Genomic DNA, 19,546 nt, shown 5'->3' with positions numbered 1-19,546 from the left:
AACCTTCCAGATCTGTTCAATTGTGAGGCAATCTCCTGTGCATGGCCTACTTCAGGTAACTCCAGTTAACTCGCAGACATCTCACCCTGCAAAAATTTAATTCAGGGAGGTAACAATAGCCTAATTCATGTGACGAAACAAAAGGGAAGGGTCTCAATGAAATCCGAATGCAAGTGATCACAGGAGACACATTTGAAATGCATGATGATACCAGGTGTAAACGACAGGGTTTAGCCAACAGATGGGCCTGACAGGCAGGTCCGCCAAATATCATGATATGGCCCCCTAGTTATTGTGCAAATATTATATTTATTAAAGAATAAAATAAATAAAATGTGTTTTTGTATAATGCTTGAGTTTGATTGACATCTTTGTAAGGCAATTAGGTGTTATCCAGGCTGTACGTCTCAGGCATTTTGCGCCTGTTCGTGTGTTATAATTCAGTTATAATTTGCAGTTGTGTGTTAGAAAATGTTAGAAAAACAGCAGTGATGTTTAAACAAAATTCTATAAAAAAAAATACTTTTACAAATTTGCATTGACGTGGAAGAGAATCCGTCCTTCAGCCCGCAGGTAACAGCAACACTTTTCAATTCCAAGTCCAGGAGTCTTCGGCTCATTGTGTAACAGGTAAGCCATTTTGTTTTGAAAATCAGATCTTTTTTTGTATGTGGATGGGTTGTAGCCAGGGAAAATTTACCAGCCATAAATATTTTTTACCAGCCATGAAAAATAGATTAATCCTAATTAAAGTTACAAAGTTATTCAGAGAAGTGAGTGGTTATTATGTCTTTTGTTATTTGATTAACATTAAAAACACAGACAGCATCAGGAATATTAGGCTGCTGTCACTTTAAGACCTGCACGGATCCAATATACGAATACACATTTCTCAACTGTTTATGTTCACTTAAAGGGATACTCCACTTAGGCAGCGCCTAAAAATAGTCCCCAGCTCGGTAACTTCTTCCAACGTGACCGGGACTAAGTTTGTCTAACCTATTAGACCTATTTTCAGGCGCTGCGTCATATCACTACGCCTGCTGCACCCATGGTACGGCCGCACAGTTCCTTGATTATTACGCCGGAATGAGAGTAGTTCCTAGCCATATAGGCTTAGAAAATCGCAACTTTTCATTTTCCGTCGATCTTAGTACACGGTTTAACTACAGAAGAGTCAAGTTTTAAATAGGAAAAATATTGAAACTCTTTGGTCATTTTGAAAGAAATGCTACTGGACTCGTCTGAATCAATGATCTATGCTAAGCTATGCTAAAAGTGGTACCGTCAGACCCGGAGTTCGGCTGAATGGATTCTAAAACGGTAAAACTCATCTGTTTAACTCTGGGGGAGTTGTAAAATGAGCATATTTCCGAAAAAAGTGGAGTATCCCTTTAAGCTATAACAGACCATGTTTACGAGGATACTTGCCAAAATGGGCCTTTTGACATAATTTTGTTTATGTTTGTTAAAGTGCAAGAATATAGTGTTCGTGTGCTGTTTAAGACGTGGCTTTCTGGGCGAACGCTTCAGTAACGAGTAACTAATTGAGTTCCCTTTCCCCTTTTTTTCAAGGCTTAAGCCACGTATCCACCGAAATTACCCGGAACAATTTGTCCCAGGAACTTTTTTCCCCCCAGGACCTGTTGCTAGCCGCGTTTCCACCGCGGTCTAAAGTACCGTGAAGATTAGGCAAATTAGTCCGGTGACGTAGGACTGTGCGCAACTTTACAGTTCCCACTGGATTTCATCCTCTGAATTTAAGCTTAATAAAGCCTAAACCTCGTCGTTGGTCCATCGGGTGAATTTTTTAAACTTCATTGTTGATTCGAAAAGCAGACGACTGTTACTGCATGCACCGCAACAGATGGTGGTTGAATAAAATGTGTGGAGTCAACCAATCAAAATGCGGCATGAACTCAACCAATCAGCATGTTCAGCGCCCAAGTCCCACCCCTGAAAGTTCCTGAACTTTGAAAAAGTACTAACCTACTAGAGCAGGGACTTTCGGAGGGGGAAATATTTACCCGGAACTTCATAAAAAAAAATAAAAAAAAACATTTCCCTTTAAAACCTCACTTATCGTGCTTATGCTACTCTGAATAATGCCTGAACTTCGTATTTTTGAGCACTTCTTGCGTTGTTGTTGTTTTTTGCCTCTTCATGATGACTCGCTTAATTTAGTCCTAATTTATAAGTCGCTTTGGATAAAAGCGTCTGCTAAATGACTAAATGTAACCTTCCTTTAGACCCTGGTTCCTGCGGTGTAAACACACAGAGTACCAGCCCAAAGTTCCTAGTTCCTGGGGAAAGTTCTTGCGGTGGAAAAGCGGCTTTATACTTTCGTGATGATGCAGCTCTGGCGCATCAAATGTCCTGAACGTCTTTCAAGTTCTTTCACATTCATGTTCTTACAAAACTGCATTGTTAGAATTCATAAAAATATTACTGGCCAACTGCCGATTGACACGGATTCATATGCTCACCAACACCGATATTACCTCGCATTTGGCTCTTGGCGAGTGTTAATTTTAGGCCCTGGTTGTAGCTATTCTAGGTGCTGTTGTTTGTCGATGTGTCACCGACAGGGGTGGGTGTTGTGAGGTTTTGCGCTCGTGCACGGCTGCCTATGACGGCTGCACGCGAAAAACTCACAACACCCACCCTGTCGGTGATTGGTTGGAACACTATTTATTTTGGTTTTGAGTGGTGGTGAAACCAACTGTTTTAGTGTGCAGATCTCAGAGCCTAGGCTACCTACAGAGACGCGTTTTTTTGACGGCATGCTTATGGGGCGGGTAGCTAGCGGATCGTTAGGAAAGATTAGATGAATCATTTATGTTTGGGCCTGAAATCGCTGATACAACCTTTAATTCACAATTAAGTTCACATCTGTTCAATTATGAATGCAAAACACAGATGTGAACTTAATCAATTCATGATCACATTCATCTAATCTTTCCTAACGATCCGCTAGCTACCCGCCCAATAAGCATGCCGTCAAAAAAACGCGTCTCTGTAGGCAGCCTAGGCTCTGAGATCTGCACACAAAAACAGTTGGTTTCACCACCACTCACGAGATTCTGAGAGATTCTTTCTACACAGCTTTCTTCTAACTTTATAGTTAAGAGTGTGTAATCTGCAACAGTATTTATTGCTTGAGCCAGTCATAAATACATTTTAGTTATGTTGACATTGCATGCTTTTTCCCTACGCACTTACAAGCGTGTTTGTGACGAAGACGTGGTAGTTTTACTGTACTGTGTTCTACTACGGTTTATTTCAATAAAAAGAAAAAATATATATTGAAATGACCTGAATATTAAATCTGTTAGTTTGCTTTTGGCTATAATGAAGGACCCTACATGAAAGTGCCAGCTCACTTTGGCCCAGGCATAATTGCTCATTATGCGGCTCAACTGTAATGCGTCTTGGCTGACCACTTGTGATCGGATCACTGAAAACACATCTCAGGGCTTTTCTCTCGTTCGCTCTCTCGCCATCAGGGAGCAGCTATCAATATGTGGGAGACTCCCGGAACTTCTGGGAGAGGTAGTGTATAGCTATGTTTACTTTGCTTATTTACATGTACTTCTATGTAAAGTGTGTAAAAGTGCTAGCCTATATTTAAACTATTAACAGCTGCATGCTGGTCATGTGATGTCAACATGGCGGTGCTCATATTGAGGTGGCCTGCTTTATGTAGAAAACATGAAAACATTGTCTGGGGCAATACTTCATTTAAATCATAAAGCAAACCACCACCTTTGATACTGAGTCGTATGCACACAATTTTATGTAGAATACGACTTCTTGTATCTGAATCATATTCCAGATGAGCATTAACCCTCAAAACAAGAAAACACAGCCTATTATCTGGCTGCCTGCTTTCAACCGCGGTCTGCCTTCAAAGCTCACGTCTCACTCTCGCTGTCAGCCAATCGGATCGTGCCATGTTGGGACCGATGAACCAATCGCAGCCCACAGCGAGGAGGAAAACTTGTCTCGGATGATGATTCTCAGGGTGTAAATTGTTGCGTGTCGCGATGGGAGAAATAAAAGTGGGAAGTGATGAACAATAGAGCGGGCTGTTTCCGGGAGGCGCCAGAATTCCCGAACAACTTTCGTGCTCTTTGCATACCGATAGTCTGCCAAGCACACAGCTCATTGTTGCCGCACACAGCCCGTTCAGTTCACACCAGCTGCAGGCTTTGTGTCAAATGAGAGTTTTAGGCGAGATCGCCGAAGAGGGAGAATCAAACAGCCGGCGTCCTGTTGTCAAATGATTTGCATACGGACTTCCGCCCCCTGAATTTAGTTTCTGCATCAACTAACGTTAGCAAAGGCAGAGTGGGCAGACCTGAGCCCTCATTTCAGGCGCAGTCTTGCGGACTTGACATTTAAACTCGGTTTAATATTGGACATGAACGGCACACGCGTGTATTTCGGATGGTCCCGATGGATTTGGATTAAACGGAACACTGGGATCTGACACTTGCATTCCGAGAAGCGTTTACTATGCTGGATATCTGCCGGCTCTTGTGGATGTACCGTGACTGTTTGCGGTTACTTCCCGTGTAGAATTGGGATCTCGCATTGGACTCAGTTGGGTATTTTGTAGCAGGGAAAAGCTCCTTGGGGCGATGATTTAAAACAGGGGATTCCACGTCAGTTTTGCACTCATCTGTTTGGATCCTAAAGTGGGATACAGCCAGATCCTCCAACCCAGTCCGGTGTATCTGATGTCGGAATGCTCTGATGTCTATTTCAATGTGTCATATTAGAAGAGTTGACCATCTCTTTTGGATGGAGTTTAACCTCACGATCTTCTTTTGACGTCTTGGACAGTGTGGATGCATTTTTAGATCGTTTTTAGGTTGGATTACTTGTTTTTTGCCTACATTTTTACAGGTTGGATCTCGTTTATTTCGGGTATTTAAACTCGCTGCTTTCTGTGTAACTACTGTTGAAATCACACGTTTCATTCTTGTGATTCGTTTTGACGATCCACTGGGTGAAAATACTGTGTGATCTCTTGTTTAATTCATTTATTGTTCGTTGAAAGCTTTTTTTGCACACCATGACTTTCTTGTCCGGGGCAGCGGTTCTGTTGCTGCGTGGACTCGTCATCTCTGCGGTATTGGGCTTAGAGAGTTCATACACGAGTGAACTGTCGAACCGAGTCACTCCAGATCCAGCAGCGGTTGCTCCTACAGGTAAGACCTCTGCATCCTAACAAACCACAAATCTGATCAACCTGCGCTATTCTATACACCATAGACGCATATGCTCGATTGTCACTGCTATTTTGATGAGTGTTAAAGGGAATGTTGACATTGTCAGGGCACCATGGGTCCTGATGTGGGCATGGTCTCCTTATCCTCTCATCGCTTCTGGATGATTCTAGAGAATCGTATCCTTCCTGTATGTGTGACTGTTTACGAAAATGATGAAGGTCAGGACAACATCCACATGGAATTCCTGCTGTTCCACCAATAAACGCTTGGCATGAGAGAGCAGGAGGGAATCCCACAGTCACCAGGCAGCACCTTCATGAAGAGAAACCTCGAGATGGGGTTTTCCATGGCCACTGGCTGATATAATGCATTTTCAAAATTGACATTTATTTTACACAATATTCAGTAAGCAATTTAAACAGTATACATTCAATGACAAGCCATTTTAACATGTATTGCTTTATTTAGTATCTATTTTTACGTTAGGCTACTAGTATTTTTATTTTTTTAATAACTAATCCAATAGTGACTAGTATCTTTTTCAATAGTAACTTCCATTAAACTAGCACTTATTCTCATAGTGACTAGTGTCTATCCAGCCAGTCAGTCACTAGTACTTTTGCTACTAGTCTTTATTGTCTGTCACTATCCCAATAGTGACAGATAACTATTCCATTATGGCTAATTCCTAAAAGTAACTTAAATAGGTTCTAGTATACATTATAGTAACTAGCCCAAGACTCAGAAATATCATGGCCACAGAAAAATCAACTTCTAATATTTATATTGGACTATTATAATATTTCTAGTTGATTATTGTAGGTTTAAAAAGGTTTTTGTCAAAACTGAAGGGTCAGTTCACCCATTCATTGTCTAATGACACATTCTGAAACATCCAAATATTGTCAGATTAACTGATGCCCCTGATATACTGGATGTTTATCACAATTGTATACAAGGTTGTCACCATGGGTGGGACAACTGTGAATGTTGTCCTGGGCCCTGTAATGAGGGTTACCCAATAAGGTCTTCTGTGGTATAGCCTAGTTTTTAGGAGACGGGGCCCCACTAGAAAAAAAAAAAAACATAGCTTTGGCCTCTGTGAATTTAGTGAAGACTGTATATAATCTCTTCAAATGGGCATTTGATCTACAGAAAGAGATATTCTAGGTCACTCATGTATCCATCTTTTAGGTCAGACAAATAAAGAAGAAGAAGAAGAAAAAAAGCTAAACTGAGTTTTTTTTTTTTTTTTTTTTTACCATACTGACATTTAGCATAAACAAACATGACTGTTTCAGTCAGTCAATCAGCCTATTCTGGTTCATAACACCACAGCTGTTTTCCCAATATTAGTCATGCCTTTAATGACAGTGAATCGTTTCTGACGAGCAGAAGTCTGGTCAGAGCGCTTGCTGAGGACACAGGGTGAGATGACAGATTGCTGTCTGTACAGAGCTATGAACTGCTCATATGATGAATGCAATCCAGATCTGTGGTCATACAGGAATGTAGACTTAATTAGATGGGTAAATAACCTGCATGCGAATGGTAATTGAGTCATCAGAAATTAAATCCCTTGGACAAATTATTTCAGCTGGTGCCATAGTTTAGTGCACTCTAATGGATACTTGTAATTTATTGATTAAGGACAACAAGTGCACTACTGTTCCCAGCTGCAAAAACCTCCTTGAAATCAGGAAACCCTTAGTTATAATTGTAAGTGCAATGACACTTGGGGTTTTCTTGACTCAGGTAGGGGATTGATGGCGCATTTACAACATATTGAGCATTAACATACTGTCAATGGTGGACTTTGCCCCTGGGTTTTGTTGCCAAGAAGTCACATTTCAACATAAAGCATGTATTATTACAGTATTAACTGAAAGTCATATAACATTAAAAACCCAACAAGCTTACACAAGTGCTTCTTGCACTTTTCACAACACTTTCAAAGTAAAAAACTAAAATCACGTTTAGTTTTATCCGAAACAGTTGGATGTGAATCTGGCAATATTTCATTAAGTTGGTTGTGACAGCTGCTGTGGCGAGTGGCGTTAAAAGGTGAATATACTCTGTTGTGTTAGAAAATAGCATATTGTCTACATTAAACCCTATAGTTATTATTATTTATTATTATTATTAACCATGAATATGCTAATTAGCCCCGCCCCCACTCAATTACGCCAGCTCACAGGGCCGTAAACACTGCACAGTGGTATCGCTCTTTACAATGTCGGACACATAACGGTAATTAATATGATTAGCCTTTTGCTTGACTGTTATCAAACAGCTAATAACGTGTTGCTAATGTCAAACAAACCATGTTCCCGTTCGCCATTTCAGTCTACCTTCTAACAATCATCAGAAACGCTTTGAACAACTCAGAACATCGTAATATACATCATACACCCGCTATATTGCTAAATCTACCCGATTTTTCATATCAGCAAAAAAATATACCGGGATAACCTGGCATCTCTCGAGACCTCCCTGTTTGCTGTTAATTATATGCTAAAGCCCGCCAGCACGTTGACGTGATTGGTTACAGGGTAGTTTGTGACGTTGAAACACCAGCGACGGTGTTGATTAATGAATTTGTTTTAAATTGGTTTGTCTTAAACCACATTAAACATATAAACAACATTAAAAACTTGATTTTCACCACAGGGGGACTTAATATCAGTATGTAGTGGCTGTGTTGGCATGCATACTTGTGAATTGTATGCCCCGACAGGGGTGGGTGTTGTGAGGTTTTCACGTGCAGCCGTCATAGGCAGCCGTGCACGAGCGCAAAACCTCACAACACCCACCCCTGTCGGTGATTGGTTGGAACACTATTTATTTTGGTTTTGAGTGGTGGTGAAACCAACTGTTTTTGTGTGCAGATCTCAGAGCCTAGGCTACCTACAGAGACGTGTTTTTTTGACGGCATGCTTATGGGGCGGGTAGCTAGCGTATCGTTAGGAAAGATTAGATGAATGTGATCATTTATGTTTGGGCCTGAAATCACTGATACAACCTTTAAATGAACGCCGTCAAACCTGAGCAGTACATGACACATACAGGGATACATGCAGTCCTGCTGGTCCGGCAGATAAAATTAGTGAGTGACAAATTTAAGTGCTTGTCTTGATACATATTTACCCAAGCTGCTTTTTTGTGTACTCAACGTCTTCACTATATCAATAAGGGTGCAGTCGTCATGAGATACAACCATGAGGAATATTAGGACTTCTTGGAGTTCTGTTGCTTAGTAGAACACAGATGAGCTGTCAGATACCCTTAAAAAAAAAGAAAAAAGAAATCTACAGTAAAAACTGGCAGCTGTGGTTTCCAGAACTTCACTGTAAAATACAATTATGATGCTACAAGCTTTATGTGAGGCATTTTGATTACTGTTTTACTGTTCCTAACTGTGTATATAAACTATAATGTCAATATACCATCCTATTAGAGCTATTCAAATCTGTTTGATACTGTAACGTGCTGATAATGACGCAGGTGGAGTATGAATGGCCACGTGATGACTTATAGGTCATCAAAATTGCCCTTTAACAGTATATGTCAAGCAAAGACAACAGCACCATGGTAACACACATGATACTAGAATGCACAGCATTAGCATAACATATTTTGATAACAAAAATAAGAAGAAATATAACTAAATAAAATATAAACAAATTTGATGGTCTGTCCAGGCAATTCTGGGAATGCCACATTATAAGGTGATTAATGTATTTTACATACACCTTTGCCTTATGTGTTGCCTATTAAAAATATAATATTTCTCTGTATTGTTGCGATTTATACATTCCAAATATTGTTTACAATATTTCTGTAAAATTACATCTATTGGCTATGTATTAAAATATATAATTTGTACTGTATATGATATGGTAACTTACAGTTAATCTATAAACATGTTTTTATGTTGAATTCATGGAGGACTATTTAAATTTTTTATTACTAATGTTTAACATTGTATGTAAAGTTATTTTAGAATGTCAGTGTAGGCCTAGCCTATATGATTTCAGTTTAAAATGCTAAATGAGAATTTGAGCTGTTGGTATGCATGCACATGTGTAGACGTGTGACGATTCCTCTGGCGGCGTTGTGCTTATGTGCTTATGTGCGTGTGTGCTGGGAGTTTGTCTTTGGCCTCTTTGTGTGTCAAACGGCTCCTCTGGTGTTGACCCAACGACCCACTTCCCATCCGGACTGTGGTCATCTGCTGCTTTACAAGCTAGAATAAGCGAGAAAAAGATAGGCTACTGTTACATATTTCACCACAGAATTAAAGAAAGAGCACATACGTGATTATGAGTAGACTCTGCTTGTGTCTGTGTGAGTGGCATGTGTTAAGCTACTTGTTCAGTGAAGGTCTCCCAATTGTAAGCACAGTAATGAAGGAATTTCCTGTCTCACAGATGACTATCATGAAATGAGCTCTGAGTGAAAGGTCGATTGTTTTTGTGTATCTTTCAGATCATTTGAATACGCTTCGTTGTAGAGGCTTAGATGCATTTGTTTATCAGTGTCGTTTTGGTGGCCGTTAGGGTTGCGCGATATGCTCCATTTTCATATCGTCCTATCGTCAGCCTGTGAGATCGGCGATACACGATATTATCGTGAGGGGGCGGGGCTTACTTATTTGATTATTAACTTGCTTATTTACTCATCAATTTGCTTGTTTTATTACTTCGTTTTAAATGAGAATCTTTTTCTATTTTGCTAGCAAAGGTGGAGTGTTTATTAATAGGCTAAATCAGGTTATTTCCTGGTATAGTGAGGTAAAAAAAAAAAGATCCTAATCATTCTTGTATCTGACCATTCTTGTATATTTCAACATGTCAGCGGGAAATTTACGGACACACATTATCCTCTCATGCCGTTACAGATGCAGCATTTTGACTGTAGGCTGCTTCTGCACGAGATCATGAAAACACGTTTGAATTTATTGGGTCAAGAAAGAGTCGGAGTCTGCGATATGTCCTCCTCTGTCTGGATGCACTTCAATAAGCCCAAATAACGCGGGTTTTAAATGCCGGGAGAAATCAGAGGCAAAAATCTAAAAGTCGATCGGTAACGTAGCCTACTTAGGCTACTTATGACTTGACTCTGATAAAGGAAAATGGGTTAATTCGTTTACATGACCACATGCATTGTCAGTTTATTCAGCATAATCGAGTTAATAACGTGCATGTAAACGCGCTCATTCCCTGAAAACGAAAGCAGAAACGGACTGCGCTTTCACTGCATTAACGGCGCGTTCTCTCAGAGACGACGGTGGATATAACCAGTGTTGTAATGTAACGGAGTACAAATACTTCGTTACTGTACTTAAGTAGAAATTTCACGTATCTGTACTTTACTTCGTTATTTAAATTTATGTCAACTTTCACTTTTACTCCACTACATTTCCTAGATAAAATGTATTCTTTTACTCCGCTATATTTCCACTAAGCATCTTCGTTACTCGTTACTACAAAATAAAATCAGAAGAAATGTGTGCGACAATAAGGGAGGTTTGGCGAATCACTGCTCCTAGATTGCAGTACGCACGCTCCGCACGGCGCGCGCTCTATTTCAGCGTAATGCTTGTTTGTTGCCATGCCAAAGGAGGAGGAAGCACAACTGAAACCGCCATGGAAGCATGAGCACCTGCTGGAGGACCTGGAGCACGTTTAACCAGAGCTGCCAACTCTCACGCATTCACCGTGAGACACACATTTACCTCAGGAAAGGCATTTAATAAACATAGGCAAGAAAAAAAAATAGCTATAGAGAGTATTTTGCTAAATATGTGTTCTATATTACATATTTATTATATTTTTACTTATATCATTAAAGTTTTTTTATTATAATAATAAAAAACGCATTATATTTAATTATTTTTAACCTTAAATAATAGCCTACTACCAGCTGATAGGGCTCTCTGTATGTTTACAGCATTAGGTTAGTTTTTTTTTTTTTTTGAGAAAAATTAACGCCTATCTTGTGTAGCCTACCTAATATTTATACAAATGAGTCAAAATTAAATAAAATCACAATTGAATTGAAATAATAAAAAAGCGTAGCTTACCAGAAATTGTACCATGTAAACATTGTAACATGTCACTAAACCTAATAAAATTCAGTTTAATTACAAAAATGTTAGTGACAATCACAATACACTTATTGTGATGCAATTTTTTTTACAGCTAAAGGTACATGCAGTGGGAAATAAACGATAACACAAGTAGCCTACAGTACAGGCTACACAGTCCCTCCAGTTTTTCGCGTTTCCGTGATCACTGAATTCAACGCATAATCCCAAAAAAAATAAAAAAAAACTTTTACTTTTACTTCAATTACTTAAGTACATTAAATATCAGAAAATTACTTTTGATACTTAAGTACAGTATATATCAGATACTTTAAGACTTTTACTTAAGTAATATTCTAAAAGGTAACTTTCACTTCTACCAAAGTCTTTTTCTAGTACGATACTTGTACTTTTACTCAAGTATTGCTTTCTAGTACTTTATACAACACTGGATATAACGGTAGGCTACAGCATCTTAATTTACTGGCTTAATATTTCTCTTGTGGACTTACATTATTGACAGTGAAAAAAAATAGAAGAATATATTTCTTGTTAAACAAGTTTGAAGTTGCTTGTGATTTTCACAGGCAGAGTTCCACAGATGCTTCGTGTAACCTACTAAAGACTTTATTAGGCCTAGGCGGCCTATATAATTTTATTGATATTATTATTATAATTAATATTTTGTAATTGTACTGTTTTTAGTGTTTTTACTGTCATTAAATATTTTGTTGATGTGCTATGGAAACAAAATACTGACGAACAACGATGCCGCGTCTTCATCTTGGCTCTGTATAAGAATGATGCGTCTGTTAAGCACTCTTGGCAATTTGTGAATGGATCACCTTGCAATTAAATTTCGTTGTGGGATGTAGTTTTTTTTAGTCTGTTTTAAAAATATTTTCTTTGAGGAGTCCTCATACGCGCGCGTCGGTGACGTCGCATGTGTGGTTATGTGATGTCGCAAGTGTGGTTATGTGGTGATGTCGTTATGAATTTAGGCAAGGCAAATATAATTGTAACTATACTAGCTTCATAATAATAATAATAATAATAATAATAATAATAATTTAATACATTAATAGGAAAACGAGCCAATTATCGTATTGATATCGTCAAAGGCATCTGCCATCGGCGATATCTCTGTCTATCGTCGATACACGATACTATCGTCTATCGGCACAACCCTAGTGGCCGTCCCATATTATGATTGTCCTACATGATGAGAGGAGGAACTGGTTACTTTAGGCCATGCTAGGATATTTCAGTTGAAACTGACCATTCTAAAATGCGTTGTACAATCCATTACTCACAGTTCCTTTAGTGACTTCAGGTAATTCGTAGTAACCTTAAACTGTACAACTTTCACCATCCTAGTTGGGATAAAGTTTGTCTGTTGGAACAGCAATTAGTTTTTTTCCAAACAAGGTCATTTTGATCTTGTCCATTAATAATGCAGTCACTCACTGGCTGTCTGGATTATCCAGGTCATCCCTGGCAAACTTGTAATGACTGTTGTTGATGTGCTTTTTATCTGTTGTTTAATCAGGGTACTAATCAGTCCATAAACCAGTGTCATTAAAGTTATAGTTCACCATAAAATGAAGATTCTGACATAATTTACTCCCCCTTAGGACCACTGATAAGGTGGGACAACTGAACTGTTTGTCCCGGGTGGAAAATTAGTAACCAAACCGTTTTGGTGACCATTGACTTTCATTCTGCGCACATAAAAACACTTAGACATTTCTTAAAGTATCTACTGTTGTGTTCCATACAGGTTTGGAATGGCATGAGGGTGAGTAAATGATAGAATTTAACTGTTTGTGTGAGAGCTATCCCTTTAAGGGTACTCCCAATGAATGCAGTTAATTTTTCATTCATTCCGTATTTACATTTCCACACCTTGCCCTTTTAGATTCCTTTCAGACAGACAATATATTCACATACTTTCTCTCTGAGACAATAGATTCACATACTTTCTCTCTGATACACTATATATGAGGGTAACAGTCAAAATAATTTCCCTCACCTTACTTTACCTCTTAAAAATGCTAATTTAAAAAAACTGTCTGGATCAAAAACTTGTCACCAGCAATTTTTGGACATAAGATAAAATTTCCCACAATATACACAGATGGATCTAAATCTGGATATCTAGTGGCAACAGCTTTTGCAACAAATCAACTACAAATACGCATCCCTGACCAAAGTTCAGTTTTCACTGCAGAGGCAAATGCTCTATTATTGCCATTGAAGTCCATTGAGATTTCTTTGCAAAATGATTTTTAATAATAATTTATTCAAAATCATATCTTGAAGCATTGCGATCTATAAAAACTGATCACCAAACAGCGGTGAAGATTTTAATCAATTTGTCATCTCTTGAATCAAAGATTTTTAATATTATTTTCTCCTGGCGACTCGGGAATCTCTGGAAATGAGCAAGCAGACCGTGCTGCCAAATAAGCATTATCTACAGAACCAGTAAAATGCACTATACCTTTCACAGATCTGAGACCAACATTGAATGCATACACCAAAAATAAATGGCAATTGGAATGGGATCAGTGCTTAATAAACAACAAACTACATTAAATCTTGATTTAAAAAAAAGAAAAAAGAATCCATTTTAATAATCGCTGGGATCAAGTCATTTACACATGATGTCGGATAGTAAACTCGAGACTCACAAATAATTTTTTATTATCAGGAGAAAATTCACCAAAGTGTTCATCTTGTCAGAATACACTGTCCATTCAACATATTTTGACTTTAATACTTCTGTAATATTCTGTTGATACCGTTGAAAAGGTTTTTAACCAAGTAAAAAAAAATATGGCATTAAATTATTTTTAACATTTTATTTATTTTTATTTGGCTCTCGCCATGAACGAAAAATAAATAAATAAATTAAAATGCTAAATCAGACAAGGATTTTTTTTTTCATAACTTATTATTTTAAAAGGGGTGATTGATTGTGATTTCACTTTTCTAAAGTTAGTGTGTAATGTTGCTGTTTGAGCATAAACAACGTCTGCAAAGTTACGATGCTCAAAGTTCAAAGCAAAGGAGATATTTGCTTTTAAAGAAATATTTTTGGGACTGTAAGGACTACAACAAACGGCTGGTAGGGACTACAGGACATTCCTCCCGGGTTAGTGACATCACCAACCCTACAATTTACATAAACCCCACCCCCGGAGCACGATTCATAGATGATCAAGACAGAATATGCTAATCAGTGACCAGAAGATAACTACACATAAGCTACATAAATTCATCAACTAACCATTCAGAAATGTTGTCTACATGTTGTCACTTGAGTCTCTCCATCTTTGTCTTTACTTCGGTTTGAACATAAAAGGCTACAAGTTTTTGAAATTTTAAGTGCATGTCTGTGTGAGGTAATCTAATAGCTTGTTTCCACTGAGCGGTACGGTACGGTACAGTATGGTACGGTACGCAATTATTTCCGTTTCCACTGTCAAAAGTTGTGAATGGTACCAAAATGCTGAACCGTACCGTACCACGTTTTAGGTACCCTTCCGTTGGGGTACCTAGCACAGTGGTACAGTACTAAAGGGTGGAGCTAGACTCACTGCAGAACGTTGATTGGTTGATAGAGTATCGTCACTTGCACGTGCTACAAGTGGAATGACAACATGAGAAGCACCATTTTTTAAATATGCAGTTGAAATATAATACGGTACTACTGTTTTTGTGTCACGAAATGTAGTTTTAAGAGTTTTTCAGGCGAGAATGTAGTTGTTTAAAGCTCAAATCTGTGGTTTATTTATAAAGATTTATGAAAATTTGATCCAGGCGATCACCGGGCGCTCTACGCTCATGTACCCCACCTGGAACAGCCTGTCCTCGGCTAGTCATTCTGACGTTTGCCGCTGACGTCTCAGTAGTGGTTAAACATGAGATATAATTCGTCTTGTCTATATCTAACGGGCGATATTTGGTCTCGTGAATCTATAATTTGTTCCCTGGCCAATCGTTTTAGCTGAGGGCTGAGTGAAGTTTCATAACTTTATATTAAGCTATTTAACTTTACCGTTGTAAGGTTACACTAGAGCGCTGACTTTGTATGTTTGACTGAATTGTTTGGTTTATTTCTTATTGTTTTGCTTCTTGTACCTTTTACTTATACTTTTATAATGGCTGATATTGATAAAACTGAAATTTAACAAAAAGAGACTGGGTTGAGTTTTGTCATTTTTAATTTTATTACAGTGAAGAATGAAGATGATCACTGTAATGTTGTTTACTGCAACATCTGTTGTTTAGTACAAATGCACATTGCCTGGACCAAATTAAAATGTTTAATATTTTTATATTATATTTAAACGAAAAGAGGTAGGGTTGTGTTTTATATTTCGTTTTGTTATAAATAGGCTAACGTTATACATGCAGTGAATATAATCAATACGCGTTGCCTTAACCACATTTGTGTGGATTTCTTTAAATGAAAACGAAAAGAGGCAGTGTGGTATTTTATAACATATTTCGTTTTATTGTTGCCTAAAATATACATACAGACTGAGATAACCGGAGTAACAGAGCGAGCTGAGTGACGCAGAATTACCGGACTCGCGTCCTCGGGAGTCATTCTCCTGAGTCGGACTTGGCAAGTCCGAACTTTGCGTACTTGCTATTGAGAAACGCCTAATGTCGGCGCTTGGCTTCTTGTGACAAACACGCCGAGAAGCAAGAACAAGATCTGCTGCATGTCATCCAATGTTGTTTATGTTGCTTTCTTCTTCGCGCGAAAATGACGTTGATCGCTTCTTTCCGGCATAGGCTACACCACTACTACTGTTGGCAGTGGAAACGCTAGCTGTACCGTACCGTACCGCTCAGTGGAAACGAGCCATAAGCTGCTAAGAACGAGCTGTTTTAGCTCCGCCCCCTGTGCCGGGAGCAGCAGCTCATTTGCATTTAAAAGGACAGACACAAAAACGGTGCATTTTTGCTCATTTTACATCTTGTGAAAAGGGCATTATACCACCCCTTTAAGAGACTGAAAACAGTTCTCACATTTACCACATTTAGCAGTCGCAGTTCCTCATACAACCGCCCAAGAGGACATTTGACTGACATGTGATGCAACCAATCATAGTTCGTTTTGTTCTGCGTCATGCTTGGGAGGGTGAAAATGTAATAACAGACCTGCGTGCATCTAATAAATTATTTATTCAAGAACGTTTTGCAAATGGAGCTGCAAACTTCACATACTTTTGAAATGCAGGGTTTAGTTGATCCTTGTAAGTGCTCATTGTCACAGTAAACGCGACGGCTTTCTTCTTCCATGAGGGGATTTGGCGTCACGGCGGCTTTGTTTCCAGGCGGGCCGTTAAAGAACGCAACTCGCAGATCTCCCGGAAATCCTGTAGAATTTAGCCAATTAGATGAAGACTTTGTAACTTCTGAAGTGTTTCCAATTTTGTGTTCCATATGCATCAGACGTTCGGCCAACGGTCTGTAAAAGCATGGCGTCTGAGGCTGACACTATCATACAACTAACATAAATCTCTCAGGAGGTCCTTGGAAATCGACTGTTGTTGAATGTTTGTTGAGTTGGCAGATGAAATCCCCTTAGTGATATTCCTGTGAACGTGGCCGTTCTCACATTAAATGCCTTTGTGTATTTAGACTGTTTAGCTTCTCAACAAACAAATTGCCTCTCTGAGGGACACTCTGTCCTGGAAGCATGAGTCTGGGAATTGTAATTTAATGTAGTCTTAAAAATGTGTCAGATGATCTTTGTTTTGTGTCTTTCTCTCTAGACAAGAGGTATTATCATTACATAAGTCTGAAGTAGGAAGTAAGCAATGATGTGAAAGCAGCCTTTCACATGCTGGCTGTGTCACGTCAGCCATTCAATTGTAGACACAGACTTGTAATGCAACATTCTTGTCTTTTGTCTTTTAGTGGGATTGACATCAATGTAATACCAAAAGTTATAGGCTTACAAGTGTACTCTTGTCTCTTGCCTGGAGAACAGCAACAGAATGAATGCTTAGATGGTGTCAGTCTGTGTGTACTAGGCTACATGTTATATAATGTTTATCATTCTCTAAATAGTGTTATCTGCACAAAAACTGCATCTAAAGGGCATCATAAGCATTTGTGTCCATCGCAAAGTAGTAGTCTCTCAGTAATAGCAGCAGCACCGCTGTTGTGTTGCAACACTGTTGTCCCTTTACATTTCCATTCATTTGTCTGTTAATCTCTTTATCTGGTCTTATTAAAAGGAACTCTGTGCCAGAGCAGTTGTTTTCCATAGACATTGTCTCAAAACAAACAGAGCTATTAAGGCTCTGGAAGCAGCATCAGAGCACCTTCAATATGCAGGGCTGAGGTGGATCAGAGCTGGTATGTTATAGTTCTGTTTTTTTGCAACATTTTATGCCCCCCCCAAACCCTGATTGCCTTCCCAATGCTGAAACAAATACTAACCCCTTACCCTAACCTACAACCTAACCTATCATACCTGTCAACCCTCCTGTTTTTCCCGGGATTCTCCCACTGGGAAAAAATCCCACTGGGCGCAAACCAGTTAAGCAGAAATCCCGCCCTGCAGCTAATTTCATTGGTTAAGGTTACTTAACCCCGGTTACTTAAAGGTCCGCTGAAGTAGTTTGGAAAAAAAAAAATCGAGAACAGCAGCATCCAGAGGATGGACGGATATGAGAGAGATGGCATTGGAGACTATGTAATGTATTATGTATGTAATACAGAGATTATGTATTTATTTATGTTATGCGCAATTAATGTGTATTTAGCCCCCACAACCCTTCACCCCACCCCACCCCCCCTTTAGATCTCCCGTATTTTGGTATCCAAATGTTGACAGGTATGTAACCTATAGTGTTGTGGGGTAACTAACACATACCGTGAGTTACGTAATCAGACGTAATCACACGTAAAAGTAACACTAAATTTACAACAAAATATATGGGTTACTTTTAAATAAGTAACACAAGTTACTTGGTTTTCCCATTTATTGACTGACACCTCTTCTCTCCCAATGTTGAGAGAAATTGGGAGTAAGGTACAGAGGTTGTGTGCGCTGTGTAAACATGATGGTTATTGTAGTCTTAGACTAAATGTAAGCATGCATTTACTCATCTCACTTGCACAAAAACAGATTCAGTATTCCTCAACATGAATAAAAACTGAAATGTTATCTCAGAATGTTACACAAACCAGCAATAATTACATTTTAAATTACATGAATATTTATTTATTTATGAACATTTATTAGAGGATCAACCCCATGAGATGAAACATTACTTTATGCATTTAATCTCACTTTATTAACCAATGTCTATTATCCAATTAAACCATTCTAATAAGGATTTGCAGCGCGTTTCTGTATTTGGTTGCATTGTGAGTATTTGCAGAGCATGTTGTCAAACTGATGAAGATGTTTTCTTAATTTGCTGGTGTTTTGTTCAGTTGCAGCATGTTAAACTCTTGGCCTCCATAATTTAGGCTATGTATTAGGTTGATCGAACTTGATTAAAACAATATTTAAACTCCATAACCTTAGACCTAATGCTTATTTCACAAATTCTTGAACCAGCAAATCACAAAGAGCATTCTTGGATGAGCGAGCGGCGTTGAATGGACTGAGCAAGCAGAGGCGAATCTTCAGAAAGGCGCTCTCCGCTCGGGAGGAAATATTTCCGCTCCACTCACATGCTCTCGTTGGTGATAGCAGCGATTTCCGATTTCTAGTTGTGTACGGGTTTAGCGGTCGGTCTTCTTTTTTTGGGTTCCGCTGAAGAAAGAAATCCATACAGGTTTGAAATAACATGAGGCTGCTATTATATATTCACATTTTTCAAGTTTAATATTATCAAATGACAACTGATCGCTGTCCAAACTTGGGTGCTAGAACTAGACGTCATAACCTAGACTGCCCTGACAGTTTTTTTTAAGGGCCTGATCATGCTTTCCGATTAAATCTAGTGGAACACATTCACACACGTCTGCTCAGATGGAACACTAGATGCCATCAATTCCTTTGGTTACTCTGTAACAGTTTGAGAATATCCTGCATGTCTGATATCTACCGTCATCACAACAGTATGACAGACACTATTTCTCTTGGGGAAAATAATTCAATTCCTGAGGGTTTACATTAGAACTCACAGTCACAAACACATACTTCTATGAAGTATGTGCTCCAGGCTAACACTGATTC

General features: G+C 38.7%; 1 protein-coding gene across 1 annotated transcript in view; it reads left to right on the top strand.

Annotated features, from left to right (window-relative positions):
* The first annotated feature begins 3,958 nt into the window (after positions 1 to 3,958).
* stim2b (stromal interaction molecule 2b) overlaps positions 3,959 to 19,546 on the top strand; it is a 51,937-nt gene continuing 36,349 nt past the window's right edge. The window contains exon 1 of the mRNA XM_084403983.1: positions 3,959 to 5,216. Within this exon, the coding sequence (XP_084260109.1) occupies positions 5,081 to 5,216 (136 nt within the window). The 5' untranslated portion in view covers positions 3,959 to 5,080. The remainder of the gene's footprint in view (positions 5,217 to 19,546) is intronic.

The sequence above is a fragment of the Rutilus rutilus genome, assembly GCF_951802725.1.
Source record: "Rutilus rutilus genome assembly, chromosome: 3".
Lineage (NCBI taxonomy): Eukaryota > Metazoa > Chordata > Actinopteri > Cypriniformes > Leuciscidae > Rutilus > Rutilus rutilus.
The sequence above is the reverse complement of the archived record's forward strand: the minus strand, read 5'-3'. Positions and strand labels throughout refer to the sequence as shown.